This window comes from Coenobita brevimanus, unplaced genomic scaffold (genome assembly GCF_032717465.1).
Source record: "Coenobita brevimanus isolate Jiangsu-jjx unplaced genomic scaffold, ASM3271746v2 jjx.HiC_scaffold_1796, whole genome shotgun sequence".
Classification (NCBI taxonomy): Eukaryota; Metazoa; Arthropoda; class Malacostraca; order Decapoda; family Coenobitidae; genus Coenobita; species Coenobita brevimanus.
In genome coordinates, this window is record NW_027642663.1 from 82,097 (window position 1) to 99,881 (window position 17,785).

Here is a 17,785-nt window from a genome sequence, read left to right on the forward strand (position 1 = left end):
AGCGAGTTTCTGGGGGTTAGATCAGGCTCAAGGGATGGGCCAACCAGTAAGTCCATGTTATATTGCCATCTGCTACTACTACTACTATTACAGCTACTACTACTACTACTACTACCACTACTACTACTACTACTACTACTACTACCTCATTTACTGCTATTGTCTCCAGACTGTTTACTGCTACTGCTACTACTACTACTACTATTATTACTAACTACTACTACTACTACTACGAAAAATCACCTCCATCCATTGGGGAATTATATTGTGAAGATCAAAACCAGCCTTGCTAATACAGTTCACCATTTGGAGTTGTAATGTGAAGGTTAACACTAACCCTCATATTACAATCCGTTGGCCCCAAGCACGCCAACGGCTGTGCTGACCGACCATCTACTATTACTATTATTATTATTTTTTTTATTTATTGATATTAGTGTAAATAAAGACATTAAACTATTGGAGTCGCTGGTCTATACGACTCTCGACCACTGTAGCTTCGTAATCCATACCCGCCAGAGAGACAGGCCTGAGGGCTGAAGATCTTGTGCCCCTGAGACATAACAGAGCAGACTTCACGAGGGAGAATGACAGTCGACATCTCATCCAGGCCATAACAGAACTCTGCGGTTGACGTTTCTTTTCAGAAAGAACCTCTGCCAGTCTCGAATAGAATCTCACTGCCTCTGGACCCATCCCACCTGATGTCGTGAACACAAGGGGAGTGAATCGACCGTGGTCCACATGTTGGATCCTTTCTTGATAATTTCTATTTTTTTCTTGTTCATTCCTCTTGTGTGCAGCTTCGAGAGACAGTTCATGATGACATGCTGCCATGGGATCGAATATCCTGATGTCGAAGAACGCCCTCTGCCCACGTGTCCAGAAACCTCGAGCACTGACATCCACTCTTGCATCATTTGATGTGTTTGCTGTTCTGTGGGTGAAGTGCTCGCCGTCCAGGGGTAGCAGAGCTGGCTCAATCGTGACATCATGGCATATTTCCTGCAGCATTTTGGCAGTGAGGTCGCGTACTTCATCGTGTCGGATGCAAACAAAGCCTCCCTTCTTGCATACCATTGCATGGTTTGCATCAAAGGCAGTGCCACAGGCACAGTGTTGAGGTAGGTTCTCTATTGGCCACCCATATCTCAAGGCTATGGCATCAATAAATTCTTGTTTGTTGAAGTGGAAGCCTTTTGCCTTGAGAGGCAGGGTTGTCAGCCAGTTCGATGCCCCAACCTCCTGTGCAATTTCAACTCTTCTGCACTGGTCTGGTGTTAGATGTTCGATTATGTGCTGGGGTTGGTCTTTTTGTCTTGCTTCACGCTCCTTGCTTATCTGTGTCTTTATGTCTTTCTGCCTTTGGTGGTCGATTTCACTCGTCTCAACCTGGGCGCAGATCTTGTGTGACAAGGATTCGGTGAGCCTGAGTGAATTTCTGTGTTCATAGCTTGCCACGGCTACTGGATTTATAATGCCAAGGCCTCCCATCCTGGGTGGTAGTGCTAGAAGGTCCCTCTCTTCTGGTGTGGGGATGTGGCCATTGGTTAGAGATGGGAGGAATGAATCCCTGATTGCATCCTCTAGTGGTTGTAGCAGCAACTCGATGTCTGGTATGGTCCTCATCACGAAGGTCCACTTCTGCTTTACACCATAGGTAAATACACTGTATGCTGCATGGGGTTCTGTTTTTACGTGGCTGGATAGTGTATGAATTTCTTCTACCCATGTCTTTACCTTGTCACTCACATATTTGTCTTTGAATTCCTTAGTTCCAATCACAGCCCCTAGATGCCTCTGACCTTCCCTGGTCACTATCACGTTTGTTCTAAATGCTTCTTGTGCATCTTGATAGAAAGCTGGTTTCACGATCAAGATGGACTTGCTGCTACTACTACTACTACTGCTACTACTACTACTACCACTACTACTACTACTACTACTACTATCATCTACATACTACTTTTACTACTGGTGGCCTCGTATTTGATCTGTTGTTGCAGCACTGTCATCGCCACGTACTACTATGGCAACTACCACTGGGTAGTTCCTACTACTACTATTACTACCGACACCATGAGCACTGTCTACTACCACAATGTACTGCTGCTGCATTTAAGGCATCAACAACAACACTGACAGTCCTCTTCCCCAAATATTTTCCTCATGGAGTGAACTACTACTACTACTGCTATTACTACTACAGCAACAACAACTACTACTACTACTACTACTACTACTACTACCACCACCACCACTACTGCTACTACTACTACTACTACTACTACCACTACTACTACTACTACCACTACTACTACTACTACTACTACTACTACCACTACCACTACTACTACCACTACTACTACTACAAGAACAACAACAACAGCAACTACTACAACAACAACAACAACTACTACTACTACTACTACTGCTATTACTACTACAGCAACAACAACAACTACTACTACTACTACCACCACCACCACTACTACTACTACAACAACTACTACCACTACTACAACTACTGCTACAACAACAACAACAACAACAAAGGAAGCCAATAGGTTAATAGCTCTTCCTTCACTCCATTATACCCGAGGACGTCCTATTTTATTACCGCCACTACCATTACATTTTTCTTTATTCACTTAATTAACGAGGAGGTGAAGGAGCGTTGTGGTGTGGATGTGGGTGTGACAGGAAGCGTTGTGGTGTGGATGTGGGTGTGACAGGAAGCGTTGTGGTGTGGATGTGGATGTGATAGGAAGCGTTGTGGTGTGGATGTGATAGGAAGCGTTGTGGTGTGGATGTGGGTGTGACAGGAAGCGTTGTGGTGTGGATGTGGGTGTGACAGGAAGCGTTGTGGTGTGGATGTGATAGGAAGCGTTGTGGTGTGGATGTGGATGTGATAGGAAGCGTTGTGGTGTGGATGTGATAGGAAGCGTTGTGGTGTGGATGTGGGTGTGACAGGAAGCGTTGTGGTGTGGATGTGGGTGTGATAGGAAGCGTTGTGGTGTGAATGTGATAGGAAGCGTTGTGGTGTGGATGTGGGTGTGACAGGAAGCGTTGTGGTGTGAATGTGATAGGAAGCGTTGTGGTGTGGATGTGGGTGTGACAGGAAGCGTTGTGGTGTGGATGTGATAGGAAGCGTTGTGGTGTGGATGTGGGTGTGACAGGAAGCGTTGTGGTGTGGATGTGGGTGTGACAGGGAGCGTTGTGGTGTGGATGTGGGTGTGACAGGAAGCGTTGTGGTGTGGATGTGGGTGTGACAGGAAGCGTTGTGGTGTGGATGTGGGTGTGACAGGAAGCGTTGTGGTGTGGATGTGACAGGAAGCGTTGTGGTGTGGATGTGGGTGTGACAGGAAGCGTTGTGGTGTGGATGTGATAGGAAGCGTTGTGGTGTGGATGTGGGTGTGACAGGAAGCGTTGTGGTGTGGATGTGATAGGAAGCGTTGTGGTGTGGATGTGGGTGTGACAGGAAGCGTTGTGGTGTGAATGTGATAGGAAGCGTTGTGGTGTGGATGTGGGTGTGACAGGAAGCGTTGTGGTGTGGATGTGATAGGAAGCGTTGTGGTGTGGATGTGGGTGTGACAGGAAGCGTTGTGGTGTGAATGTGATAGGAAGCGTTGTGGTGTGGATGTGGGTGTGACAGGAAGCGTTGTGGTGTGAATGTGATAGGAAGCGTTGTGGTGTGGATGTGGGTGTGACAGGAAGCGTTGTGGTGTGGATGTGGGTGTGACAGGAAGCGTTGTGGTGTGGATGTGGGTGTGACAGGGAGCGTTGTGGTGTGGATGTGGGTGTGACAGGAAGCGTTGTGGTGTGGATGTGGGTGTGACAGGAAGCGTTGTGGTGTGGATGTGGGTGTGACAGGAAGCGTTGTGGTGTGGATGTGACAGGAAGCGTTGTGGTGTGGATGTGGGTGTGACAGGAAGCGTTGTGGTGTGGATGTGGGTGTGACAGGAAGCGTTGTGGTGTGGATGTGATAGGAAGCCTTGTGGTGTGGATGTGGATGTGACAGGAAGCGTTGTGGTGTGGATGTGGGTGTGACAGGAAGCGTTGTGGTGTGGATGTGATAGGAAGCGTTGTGGTGTGGATGTGGGTGTGACAGGAAGCGTTGTGGTGTGGATGTGATAGGAAGCCTTGTGGTGTGGATGTGGGTGTGACAGGAAGCGTTGTGGTGTGGATGTGATAGGAAGCGTTGTGGTGTGGATGTGGGTGTGACAGGAAGCGTTGTGGTGTGGATGTGGGTGTGACAGGAAGCGTTGTGGTGTGGATGTGATAGGAAGCGTTGTGGTGTGGATGTGACAGGAAGGGTTGTGGTGTGGATGTGATGGGAAGCGTTGTGGTGTGGATGTGACAGGAAGCGTTGTGGTGTGGATGTGATAGGAAGCGTTGTGGTGTGGATGTGACAGGAAGCGTTGTGGTGTGGATGTGGGTGTGACAGGAAGCGTTGTGGTGTGGATGTGGGTGTGACAGGAAGCGTTGTGGTGTGGATGTGATAGGAAGCGTTGTGGTGTGGATGTGGGTGTGACAGGAAGCGTTGTGGTGTGGATGTGATAGGAAGCGTTGTGGTGTGGATGTGGGTGTGACAGGAAGCGTTGTGGTGTGGATGTGATAGGAAGCGTTGTGGTGTGGATGTGATAGGAAGCGTTGTGGTGTGGATGTGATAGGAAGCGTTGTGGTGTGGATGTGGGTGTGACAGGAAGCGTTGTGGTGTGGATGTGGGTGTGACAGGAAGCGTTGTGGTGTGGATGTGGGTGCGACAGGAAGCGTTGTGGTGTGGATGTGGGTGTGACAGGAAGCGTTGTGGTGTGGATGTGGATGTGATAGGAAACGTTGTGGTGTGGATGTGGATGTGACAGGAAGCGTTGTGGTGTGGATGTGGATGTGACAGGAAGCGTTGTGGTGTGGATGTGGCTGTGACAGGAAGCGTTGTGGTGTGAATGTGATAGGAAGCGTTGTGGTGTGGATGTGGATGTGACAGGAAGCGTTGTGTTGTGGATGTGGATATGACAGGAAGCGTTGTGGTGTGGATGTGGATGTGATAGGAAGCGTTGTGGTGTGGATATGGATGTGACAGGAAGCGTTGTTGTGTGGATGTGGATGTGACAGGAAGCGTTGTGGTGTGGATGTGGGTGTGACAGGAAGCGTTATGGTGTGGATGTGATAGGAAGCGTTGTGGTGTAGATGTGGATGTGATAGGAAGCGTTGTGGTGTGGATGTGGGTGTGACAGGAAGCGTTGTGGTGTGGATGTGGGTGTGACAGGAAGCGTTGTGGTGTGGATGTGATAGGAAGCGTTGTGGTGTGGATGTGGGTGTGACAGGAAGCGTTGTGGTGTGAATGTGATAGGAAGCGTTGTGGTGTGGATGTGGATGTGACAGGAAGCGTTGTGGTGTGGATGTGGATGTGACAGGAAGCGTTGTGGTTTGGATGTGGATGTGATAGGAAGAGTTGTGGTGTGGATGTGGATGTGACAGGAAGCGTTGTGGTGTGGATGTGGATGTGACAGGAAGCGTTGTGGTGTGGATGTGGATGTGATAGGAAGCGTTGTGGTGTGGATGTGATAGGAAGCGTTGTTGTGTAGATGTGGATGTGACAGGAAGCGTTGTGGTGTGGATGTGGATGTGATAGGAAGCGTTGTGGTGTGGATGTGGATGTGACAGGAAGCGTTGTGGTGTGGATGTGGATGTGACAGGAAGCGTTGTGGTTTGGATATGGATGTGACAGGAAGCGTTGTGGTGTGGATGTGGATGTGACAGGAAGCGTTGTGGTGTGGATGTGGATGTGACAGGAAGCGTTCTGTTGTGGATGTGGATGTGACAGGAAGCGTTGTGGTGTGGATGTGGATGTGATAGGAAGCGTTGTGGTGTGGATGTGGATGTGACAGGAAGCGTTGTGGTGTGGATGTGATAGGAAGCCTTGTGGTGTGGATGTGGATGTGATAGGAAGCGTTGTGGTTTGGATGTGGATGTGACAGGAAGCGTTGTGGTGTGGATGTGATAGGAAGCCTTGTGGTGTGGATGTGGATGTGACAGGAAGCGTTGTGGTGTGGATTTGGATGTGATAGGAAGCGTTGTTGTGTGGATGTGGATGTGACAGGAAGCATTGTGGTGTGGATGTGGATGTGACAGGAAGCGTTGTGGTTTGGATGTGGATGTGATAGGAAGCGTTGTGGTGTGGATGTGGATGTGATAGGAAGCGTTGTGGTGTGGATGTGATAGGAAGCGTTGTGGTGTGGATGTGGATGTGATAGGAAGCGTTAGTAGAAACACACTGAGGTGGTTTGGCCATGTGGAGAGGATGGAGAGTGAGAGACTGACGAGGAGAGTGTATGTGAGTGAGATGGAGGGGGAGGGCGAGGATGAGATAGAAGGATGGAGTGGAGAGAGATATGAGAGAGGGGGTGTGTGAGCTGGGAGCAGGGCAGTGAAATGGCGGGGACAGGGCGATATGAAGGCGATCTGTTTGTGGCCACTCCTTACGGGATTAAGACGTCTGGCAATAGATAGATAGATAGATAGATATTTCCCTTTTGGCCGAGCACCACAGTCATTTCGAGGTGACGCTGTGATGTAGGCAATTGATCATGGTCCTGGTCTGGATGAACTAAAGCTGCCGTCACACTGGGACAAAGTGGCTAACATGCTAGCCAGTTTTGCGACCCGCTAGCCAAACTGACTCACGGTGAGCGAGATTTCTCCTGCGAGGCGAAATGGATATCAATTCTCGCTCACAGCTTGTTGGTGGGATTAGAACTCAAATGAGCCTATATTAATTTTGTAACTGGTGTGAAAATATTCTGTTATTCACAAAAGGAAACTTTAACTAAAATTGTTAAGTAAATACAATTTAATTCTTGTGGTTTTTGTTCACCTTTAATTATTTCTTGTAACATGAAGTAAATATTCGGACACTTGGATGACCAGCCACGGAGGCTGTCTGTTTTGTCTCCAAACAACAAGTAAAAATCAGATTTCGATATGGATCCTGCGGCAAAGAAAACTCTAGAAGACTTCTGTGGCTCTGGAGTTGCTAAAGTACGTGAGGCGGTTACAGAAATTGAGGAAAAGGGAGTGTGTACTCCGTGGTGGTTTGTTTACAAATGACCACAAGGCGCCAAGGCAGACGACACTGTTGGCCGTTTCGGCTCGCAAAAACACACGAGTGTGACGGACACTCGACTCTGCCAGCCGTTTTCACTCGCAAAACTGGCTCTCATGTTAGCCACTTTTGGTCTAGTGTGACGCCGCCTTTACGTAACAGCTGCTTAGTAAACAGCGCTCCACTAGACACTACTTGCCGGCGGGGTCAGTTGCCCTGGATGCAGCTCAGTCTGTTGGTGTGGGCGTGGATGTGGCAGTGGGAGTAAGAAACGAATAAATAAAGGAGCTCAGTCTGCCGGTGTGGGCGTGGGTGTGGCAGTGAAGAGATGGATAAATGAATGATGCAGAAAAGACACTAATAACGCTGACTCTCCCCCACAACACACGAGAAATCAGCCAGCGGAGTGGCAGAACAGCCTTATACAGTATATGGACTAGCTTGTGTTATATCTTAACTGGCACTAGGAGATGTGTGTTGATATACGTTGCTAATACTAAGTCGTCTATGAGAATGCTTGTAAATACGTTTGCCTTCACTCATACGCTGCCATACACCTCGCTGTCAGGGTAGCGAGAATTTAAGTCGTGCATAAATTGTGTATTGTTTGGATGTACATTCGTCTTCCCACTTGGATCTGTCAAACACTTCATAATCATATTAAAGTGAATATTAGAAAAATAACATGACAAGGGACGCCTCAGATCGCCGCACCTACCCCTGAAATATTTTGTAAGGGGAAAGATCCTTGGTTAAAAGTGATGGCCGGGCAGGATAGCTTTATCGAAACCCCCGATGCTGCGCCCTTCCCAAAACGATGCAGAAGTTGACGATCTACTGTTAAAAACTTTGGCTGTGCATAACGACTTTGGCCAATTGACATACAAGATCGCTGACTTTGATGGAGGCTGATAGATAAAGATAGATAAACAGACAGATAAACTGATAGATCAATCTATCTATCTATCTCTATCTATATACCTAGGCTGCTTTCCCCAAGGAAAGGGAGGTAGCCGAGACAGGACGACACACTCCCCATTTACTCATGCATTCAAACATTCATTCGCATCTTAGCCCCAATAGATATGGATAAAGAGACAGACAGATAGATAGACAGACGGATAACTAGGTAAACAGACCGATGGACGGAGAGACAGATAAGGAGAGGGCTGCACGGCTTATCTGCAGAGTGGAACACAACACTAACAGCAACAGAGAGACAGATAAAAAAAAATTCCAGTTTGCAAGATCGCTAGAATCCCGAGCACACATAGCAAAAATGTCCATAATACCTCACCTAACTCACTCTAGTGCCTTAATACTGCACCTAACTCACTCTAGTGCCTTAATACTGCACCTAACTCACTCTAGTGCCTTAATACTGCACCTAACTCACTCTGGTGCCTTAATACTGCACCTAACTCACTCTAGTGCCTTAATACTGCACCTAACTCACTCTAGTGCCTTAATACTGCACCTAACTCACTCTAGTGCCTTAATACTGCACCTAACTCACTCTAGTGCCTTAATACTGCACCTAACTCACTCTAGTGCCTTAATACTGCACCTAACTCACTCTAGTGCCTCAATACTGCACCTGACTCACTCTAGTGCCTTAATACTGCACCTGACTCACTCTGGTGCCTTAATACTGCACCTAACTCACTCTAGTCCCTTAACACGTTGAGGAAGCTCCCTAACACCTTTTCCTATGCGATTTATTTTGTTCATTACACCTGACTGTCCTCTTCTGTGTTACGTAAGTCCTGCCAATATCGCCATACTCTTCATAAATAAAACACAAAAGGATATTAACCAGCCATATCCAATAATAAATCGCCAAGGAAGAGGTGTTAGGGACCTTCCTTAACCGACAAGAATACGACCACGAGCTGTAGTTGTTGTTGTTTATTCGTGAAGAGGTGGAGAGTAGCTTAAACTCACCCATCCCCTGCCGTACACCATCGTCCTTTCGGGGGATGGGGAGGGAGTTGAGGGACGTGTGTATAACCAGGCAGAGGACCCTCCCTGCTATACCAGTGCCACCATGTGAAGGCGACCCTCTCCAATTAGGCTAGAACAGTATAACAAAGACCACTCCCATCGCTGACACCCTCACCTGATGTGAATGGCTAATCTCAGCAGGAAACAGTTTATAATGACTAATCTCAGCAGGAAGAGAGAGAGAGAGAGAGAGTGTGTGTTTGTGTGTGTTGGTCGGACCGATGACGTAATATGGTGACGTATATTATGCTGATTATTTCTAGCTTACCATGTTTGTACTCCTGCCTTTGTTTAGCTTTTGAGTCGTATTCTACCTGGCATATAGGAGGCTTCGTAATACCTCTTCCTTAGCGATTTATTTTGCATATTACACCTTACCCTTCTATCTATATATCTATTGCCGGACGCCCCAATCCCTTAAGCCTAAGGGGTGGCCACAAACAAATCGCCTCCATGTCACCCTGTCCCCCGCCGTTTCATTGCCCTGGTCCCAGCTCACAGCCTCCTCTCTTATATACCTCTCTACTCCATCCCTCCGTCTCATCCTTGGCCTTGGCGATTTATTTTGCATATTACACCTTACCCTAGTATGGTAATTTTCTTGTTTCAGTATCGTCCTGGTTTGTATCAGTAACATACAAGAGAATTACGACGTGTACTGTACGTCACTAGATTACTATAAAAGAAAAATACAGTATCTCCAGTCACTTAGAAAACGGGTCTTCCACCTTAGTCTTTGGGGGTGACTCTCCTATATCACTTTTGATAAGGCCAGATACTTGTAGTCGCTAGTGGGAAGCTTGTCTAGCCCAGAGTGTTAAGAACTAGTTCATTACCCTCAGGACTCAGGCCTCCCTTTACCCTAACACTTCAGACCCTGTTCATAAGCAGTGTCACTGATACTGCTGCACGGCTTTTATATCTGTATCTGGTGCCGGTAAGGGAAGCCTTCATGCGATGGCACTGATATTACAAGACAGCCCTGCTCCCTAGTTACATAAATGTCCCTATTCCGAAAAGACTACAAGAGAAGGGCACATTCCTCCTGTAATCCACTCCATTCGTGTTCAGATGAACATGTAGTCACAACTACTGTTAGCAGCACTACAACTGTCAATCATTACCTCCACTGTCATCACCTCTCACCACCCCTATTTTTCCTCAGGCTGTACACGCAGACGCTGCTGGCGGTGATGGTTGTGTCCACGTGGGTAGGTGCCTTTGGAGCCCAAGTGCCCACAGCCCTGAAAGTGTGGGGGACCTTTGGCTTGGACCCCACCATCGGCTCGTGCACCATTCTGCCAGACAGCGATGGATACTCGCCTAAGTCATTGCTCTTCGTGTTTGCATTCATGCTTCCGTGTGTGGCCATCTGTGTCAGTTATGCAAGGATTTTCTGCATCGTGCACCGTGCAGACAAACGAAGCCACAACAGTGATCAAAGCATCATCAGAGTGAATAGCAAACAAGACAAACAGAAAGGCAGCACTAAGCAGGAAGAAGGTGGAAAATTGGGTGTGGCAGAAGAGAGGGACAGGGCAGAGCCACATGAGGGTGGTGAGCCACGGGTGCATACACTGAGTGAGACTGTGCAGGTGGAGACACAGGTAAAGCTCACCTCCAACACCAGCTCCGTCAGTGTGGAAGTCCTGGAGGGTGGTGCCTCTCCCACCCACCCGGCCAGTGGTCACAGTGATGGCAGAGGCCAGTCACCTTCCCCAGGGGTGAGTGTCACAGTGCTTAGGCCTGAGGTCAATGGGCTGTCCGGCCATCCCTCAGGGGAGGAAGGGGTGGTGTCCTCCCCCATCAGAATATGTCCAACAAATACCCCAGACTCACCCGCCTCTGATGCAGCAGATGAGACGGGGCGGCGGCAGTCAAATGAATCAGCAAAGGGGGCATTTTCACAGTTGCGTGGGACATTCCGCAGGGCTCGGAGGGGATCACTCCTGACACGGCAGACTGCACTAAGTCCAAAGGACCAGCGGCTCCTGAAGATGATTCTGGTGATCTTCTTGTCCTTTGTGGTGTGTTACCTGCCCATCACGCTGGTGAAGACATTCAGCAAGGATGACGACCCTGTGTTGAACAACTTGGGTTTGCTGCTGGTCCACCTAACCACCTGCATCAACCCCATCATCTATGTGGTCATGTCCTCGGAGTACCGCCAGGCCTAACTCAGCCTCTTTGCCTGCAGTGTTGGCGTTGATGTTGTCAATCGCTCCTTGACTAAGATTTCCTGAAGGTGTGTCAAGGCCATGACTTGCCCCAGCCCAGTGCTCACCAGCCCCAACACCACACCTGCACCAGCCCTGCATCCCACACCTGCCTTCACTGTCTGCTCCTTACACCTTCCAGAGCCACACCCAGCCCAGCCACAGTTACTTTCTTCGTCGGGCACATTCTTCCCTCCTGTATGTGTGGCCAGTGGATGAGGCAGGCGTGGTTGGCACTGGGTCGCTCCAGTCTTGCCGGGTCTCACCTAGGGCCACTGGACAGTATTCTATGTGGCTTTGGAAATTTCATAACACTTCTACCTTGGCAATTTACTCTTAGCAGTACAAGTTAATGTCCTCCCGTGTGTCACTAATACAAACTTAGTCAATATTAAAATGAAGTACTTTTCATACAAGAGAATGCTAAGATGTATTGTGAAAATAAATCACAAAGAAAGGGTGTCTACAAAACTGCAGATGCCACTTTAAATACGAGCCTGATTTAATGGATTAGGATGGTCTTTAGCACCTCTTCCTTACCAGGTTATTTCTGTGTATGGTGCAAATTTTTATTCTGTGATACAAGAACTTTTTCGCCTTTAGAATCTCAAAATAATCCATAGGAGAATACCAGGGTGTAATACGTAAGACAAATGTTAAGGAGGTGCCCAAAAGCTTCGTAAGTCGAGGAAAATAATTACTATCTATCTATCTATCTATAGCCCGACGCCCTAATCCCGCAAAGGGTGGCCGCAGACAAAACGCCTCCAAGTCACTCTGTCACCCACCATTTGACTCCCCTCCCCCCAACTCACCCCCCCCTCCCTCATATACCTCTCAACTCCATCCCTCCACCTCATCCTCGGTCTACCCCTCCCTCTCCCTCCCTCCACCTCACCTACATACACCCTCTTAGTCAGTCTTTCATTCTCCATCCTCTCCACATGTCCAAACCACCTCAGTGTATTTCTCCTAATCTTTTCAACCACATCCACATCTACCCCACAACGTTCCTTCACTTCTTCATTCGTCAACCTGTCCCTCCATGTCACTCCACATGCTCCTCTCAAGTAACTCATTTCCACTGCTCTCACTCTTGACTTGTTCCCCTCTTGCAAGGTCCACGCCTCGCTTCCATACGTCAGGGTAGGGATCACAATTTTCCCAACCCCTCAAAAAAAAAAAAAAAAGTTTAACCTGTAACCCTAACGGAGGCTTTTACACACACACACACACACACACACACACACACACACACACACACACACACACACACACACACACACACACACACACACACACACAATCGTTCCATTGCTTGTGGAGTTATAGCAGTATTTTATTCCTCAACAATCGCACAAATTGTTGTGGTCCTGTTACCCTGGTTTTGACGTGTATTTTTTTCCAGGCGTTCATTTCGTAGCTGAGACCCCGGGTGCTGTGTGTGTGTGTGTGTGTGTGTGTGTGTGTGTGTGTGTGTGTGTGTGTGTGTGTGTGTGTGTGTGTGTGTGTGTGTGTGTGTGTGTGTGTGTGTGTGTGTGTGTGAGTGTGGGTTTGGCGATGCGTGTGTGCAAGAGATAGAAAAACCCAACTGTCGGTGTGAACCAAAAGGCAGGAGTGGCCATAAAGAATTTTCATGTACACCATTGGGGCTCCTCCACGTGATTCATAGGCTACGCCTTCGCCATCAGACGTAAGTGATACCGTTATAGGAGATCCCTGGCCACAGCAGACCTACTCGCCACAGCAGACCTACTCCCCACAGCAGACCTACTCCCCACAGCAGACCTACTCCCCACAGCAGACCCACCCTCACAGCACACTCAGGCATATGTGTAGCTCTGGTGGGCTAGAACAGTAAGTGCTTCTGTTATACAAGACCCCTGGCCACTGGAATCCTTCTCTACTCCAGTGTATGCCTGGTGCGATAAAGCTGGTTCCTGCAGCCTTTAAGATAAGTACATATGAAGTGCCATTGAAAAGAGGTGTAGGTGCTGCCTCGTTTGTATCTTCATAGTGTTCCACCAGGTCGTCGGCAGATGTCTAGGATGCTACTGTGAGAAACATCGAGATCAATGGTTCATCCTGTTACAACATTCCTTATACCTGGCCCCTGCAGTACCTTTGACAAACAGTACTCCCTTTACCTGGCCCTTACAGTACTTTATTTACCTGGTCCCCACAGTACCTTTCACAGCAGTCCCTTTACCTGGCCCCTGCAGTACCTTTGACAAACAGCAGTCCCTTTACCTGGCCCCTGCAGTACCTTTGACAAACAGCAGTCCCTTTACCTGGCCCCTGCAGTACCTTTGACAAACAGTAGTCCCTTTACCTGGCCCCTGCAATACCTTTGACAAACAGCAGTCCCTTTACCTGGCCCCTGCAGTACCTTTGACAAACAGTAGTCCCTTTACCTGGCCCCTGCAATACCTTTGACAAACAGCAGTCCCTTTACCTGGCCCCTGCAGTACCTTTGACAAACAGCAGTCCCTTTACCTGGCCCCTGCAGTACCTTTGACGAACAGTAGTCCCTTTACCTGGCCCCTGCAATACCTTTGACAAACAGTAGTCCCTTTACCTGGCACCTGCAATACCTTTGACAAACAGTAGTCCCTTTACCTGGCCCCTGCAGTACCCTTCTGTCTACCACCAAACTGCTAACCTCACGTACTCTCATAATTCGTATGCTGCTGCACTACCTTATCCTGTACTCCTGTCTCCCTACATTCATTCTATCACACCAAGCCCCACCATACATACTCAGCTGCCCTTTTGTGCACTCTTCGGCTCACCTTCCCCAACTGCCTCTGTTTTTGAGCTAAAAATCTTCCTGTTGTTTCTGTTTCACTGCCTGTTCTTCTAGCTGGAGGGATTATATAGTGTTCTTTAAATCTTCACTAATGACGGCAAGGTTAAGACACACACACACACACACACACACACACACACACACACACACACACAAATGTATATTCAATGGCGTATGCACTTAAGTGCCACTTAAGTGCTAATTAGGTTCCACTTAAGTGCCACTCACGTTTTTTTTTTTTTTTACGTGTCCGACTCTGGGCAAAGGCTTCAGGGCCTATTTCTTGGAGGCAGTGACCTATTCCAAGGCCCAGTAGTCCTCCTACACCTCCACATGTCACCACTTCGGCGCTAACACCCACTCGGTAGAAAGTTAAATTTTTGGTGGTGAGTCGCCAAAAACATTTGCTGTTCACTGTTCATGGGACTAGGTTTAAATGCGCGCCAATGTCTTCCCATTCTACATGAGATATACGTACTGTATAGAGGTTCTTTATTTTTCTAACGTATGCTTAAACAGTACAGTATATTTATCCTTTTGCTGCATGTACTGTGTTAGTACCAGTGATGTTCGTGTTCTGTTCATTCTTGAATGCCTTGTTACTGTAGAACAAACTCGTACGAACAGTTAAAGACTAAAATGAACGAAATAGCACTCAAAATATCGTCTGAAATAAAATAAAACATGAGTATCAATATTTACGAGAAGGCGCGCTGATGGAGCGCGCCTGGTCTTTTTTACGCTGTTTACGGTGTTAGTAATCGTGATGTTGGCTGTTTGCTCATTATTTTATACTCATTTTATTGCAGGACAAACACTTACGAAGAAAAAGAGACTAAAATGAATAAAATAGCACATAAATAACGTCGAAAATACAGTATACACATTTACACCAGCTGCCTATGTATTTTCACATGTTATTGTTCATTGGGGAGGGGGGGTGAGTTGGGGGGAGGGGAGTCAAATGGTGGGTGACAGAGTGACTTGGAGGCGTTTTGTCTGCGGCCACCCTTTGCGGGATTAGGGCGTCGGGCTATAGATAGATAGATAGATAGATTGTTCATTGTGTTATTGTATTGGTAATGCTGTATTCCGTTCAACCTTAAATGCATGTAGCCTTATAGAAAATCACACTGAGAACAATATGATACGTAAATGAATAATGTAGCGCGAAAAATAAGGTCAGAAATAAGAAAAGTATAAACAAATGTGAATAATTACGCGATGCCTGGCAACCACGGCTGACCTTGACGTGTACAGGGGCGTAGAGGAACGATGAAAGAAGAGAGAGTTGAAAATAGAGAATGCTTACTAGGTTAATGGAGGAGGAGGAGAGGAGAGAGATAAGCAAGGAGGAGGAGGTTGGAGCTGACTGAGACAAGAAAAAAAGACGATAAAGTGATTTAAAAAACAGAACGAAATGATGTAAAAAATTTAGGTTCTGCAATTCCTCTCATGCCTTCGTCATTGTGCCGTTGTTTATCGTTCAGTGTCTCTATTTGTTCCCCCCCCCCTCTCTCTCTCTATCTCTCATGTAATCCTTCCCCCCCCCCCATAACCCTCTCTCCCCTTCCTTTCTCTCTCTAATCGCTTCCCCACTTTACACCTCAATCAATTTTCTCACCACCCTTCTCTCTTCTTCTTTTCTCCTCTCTTTCTCTTCTCTCCTCCCACTTTCGTGTCTCTCCTTTCCTCTCTTCTCTCCTTTCCTCTCCTCTCTCCTTTCCCTCCTTTTTTCCCTTTACCTTTTCTTTCACGTTTTTCTCTTTTCTTTCTCACTTCGTTAGAAAATGTACAGAGAAGAATGACAAAAATGATACATGACGTCCGGAACCTGTCATATGAAGACAGACTGAAAAGACTAAGTCTGCATTCGCTAGAGAGGCGTAGAGTAAGGGGAGACTTAATTGAGGTGTTTAAGTGGATGAAGAGTATAAATAAGGGAGATATTAGCAAGGTACTTAAAGTGAGCATACAGGATAGAACTAGAAATAATGGTTTCAAACTAGAAAAATTCCGTTTCAGAAAGGAAATCGGTAGAAATTGGTTTGGTAATAGAGTAGTAGACGAATGGAATAAGCTACCTAGTAAAGTAGTTGCTGCCTCTTCCATTGAGAGTTTCAAGCATAGGCTAGATAAGCATATGACAAATAAGGGGTGGATATAGAATAAAGAAAATCTTATAACCAATACTAATTCAAAAAAATTTTCTTTTCGTGTTACACTATGATAGTCTCTATTCTCCTTTCACACTTTCCTGTAAAATGTCCACGCCAGTTTTTCTATACGGCGTGGTGTTCTTTCTGACTTTTTCCTGCCGGCTTCGGCTGGAGGGTTTGGAGGGCGGGGGAGAGCCTTCTTCTTTGCTATCCTTATCTCATTCTAGTAGTTCAGTTACTCTTCTAGGAGCTGCCTAGCATGGGCCAACAGGCCTACTGCAGTTATCCTCTCTTCTTATGTTCTCATGTTCTTATGTTCTCTTTCTCTCCCTTCTTTCCCTTTTCCCCGTGTATTTCTTTCCCTCTTCTTCTCTTTTCGACATCTCCTTACACTTCCTCTTTCTTATGTCGTCTGTGTTCTTTCCTGTATCCTACCTCCTTTCCCCCTTTCATCTCCTCTTTTTTCCCTTTTGCTTTCTTTTCCTTCCCTTTCCTGTTGTTTCTCTTTCTCTCTCCCCTCTCTCTCATGAATCCCTCTGTTCCATTCTCTTTTCCATATACCCCTTAACTTCATCTTTTCTTTCTCCTCTCTGCTCCTTTCCACATTCTTCCTTCCACCTTCCTTGCATTCTTCTCTTTATGTACTCTTTCCTCTATAATTCCTCCTCCTCCTCTTCCTCTCCCCTCCCCCCTCCACACACACACACACACACACACACACGTAGGCGCCCCAAAAGTACGGGACGGTACTGTAGGGAAGTACGGTACGGTATGGTATTTTTTTCACCAGTAAGAACGGTGCCAAATTACGCTACGACATTTCTTTAAGTACGGTACGGTACGAAATTCCTGTTTTTTCCGTGTCTTTTCCGTACCCATTGCCGTGCTTAATTATTCCAATGTGACTGTCCACTGTCCAGAATAATCCAGATGACAAATACTGACTTGTAGATAGGATAACCTAATTGTTTCCCTGACCAATGTTTTAAGATATAACCTTATGTTTTAGCGTGTGTGTGTGTGTGTGTGTGTGTGTGTGTGTGTGTTACAGACTTATAAGGTAATATTTCTGGTCAAGCCATAATGAACATAGAATAGTGTATACTTTTAGATGGGAGACATGTAAGTAATTACGAGAAGCATATGATAATGGTTATTATATACAGTATATTTCTATTATTTGACATTTGTTTTGCTGTACGTATCTCGTCTATTCCTTGCCCACTGTAGGCCTACAGAGTTAAGTGATTAATTTATAGATTTGATTACACAATAGTATATAAATAATGATTTGGATTAGGTATTTACTGTAGGGCCGGCTGCAGCATTGCTACTTGACCCGTTAAGTGGTTCAGTTTTATCATGGTATGATTTAAACAATTTTTCACAGAAAAGTCTACTACAATCCAAGTCAGTAATCCTTAATTTTATTTAATCCCATTGCCATATGAATGTAAATCAAATGTTAGGTCAATTACCTCACACACACACA

At 46.7% G+C, this 17,785-nt stretch overlaps 1 protein-coding gene across 1 annotated transcript; it reads left to right on the plus strand.

The window, feature by feature from the left end:
• Positions 1-6,984: 6,984 nt before the first annotated feature.
• LOC145389654 (G-protein coupled receptor moody-like) lies at positions 6,985-11,286 on the plus strand. Its single transcript, XM_080264879.1, has 3 exons — positions 6,985-7,041; positions 7,268-7,343; positions 10,181-11,286. The coding sequence occupies exons 1-3, from the start codon at positions 6,985-6,987 to the stop codon at positions 11,284-11,286; spliced, it is 1,239 nt and encodes a 412-aa protein (XP_080121005.1).
• The last annotated feature ends 6,499 nt before the right edge of the window (positions 11,287-17,785 follow it).

Coding starts and splice junctions, on each gene's coding strand:
- LOC145389654 (XM_080264879.1), top strand. CDS start 6,985: ATGGATCCTGCGGCAAAGAAAACTCTAGAAGACTTCTGTGGCTCTGGA. Junction 7,042..7,267: donor GTGGCTCTGGAGTTGCTAAA/GTACGTGAGGCG, acceptor TTTACGTAACAG/CTGCTTAGTAAACAGCGCTC. Junction 7,344..10,180: donor GGATGCAGCTCAGTCTGTTG/GTGTGGGCGTGG, acceptor ATTCGTGTTCAG/ATGAACATGTAGTCACAACT.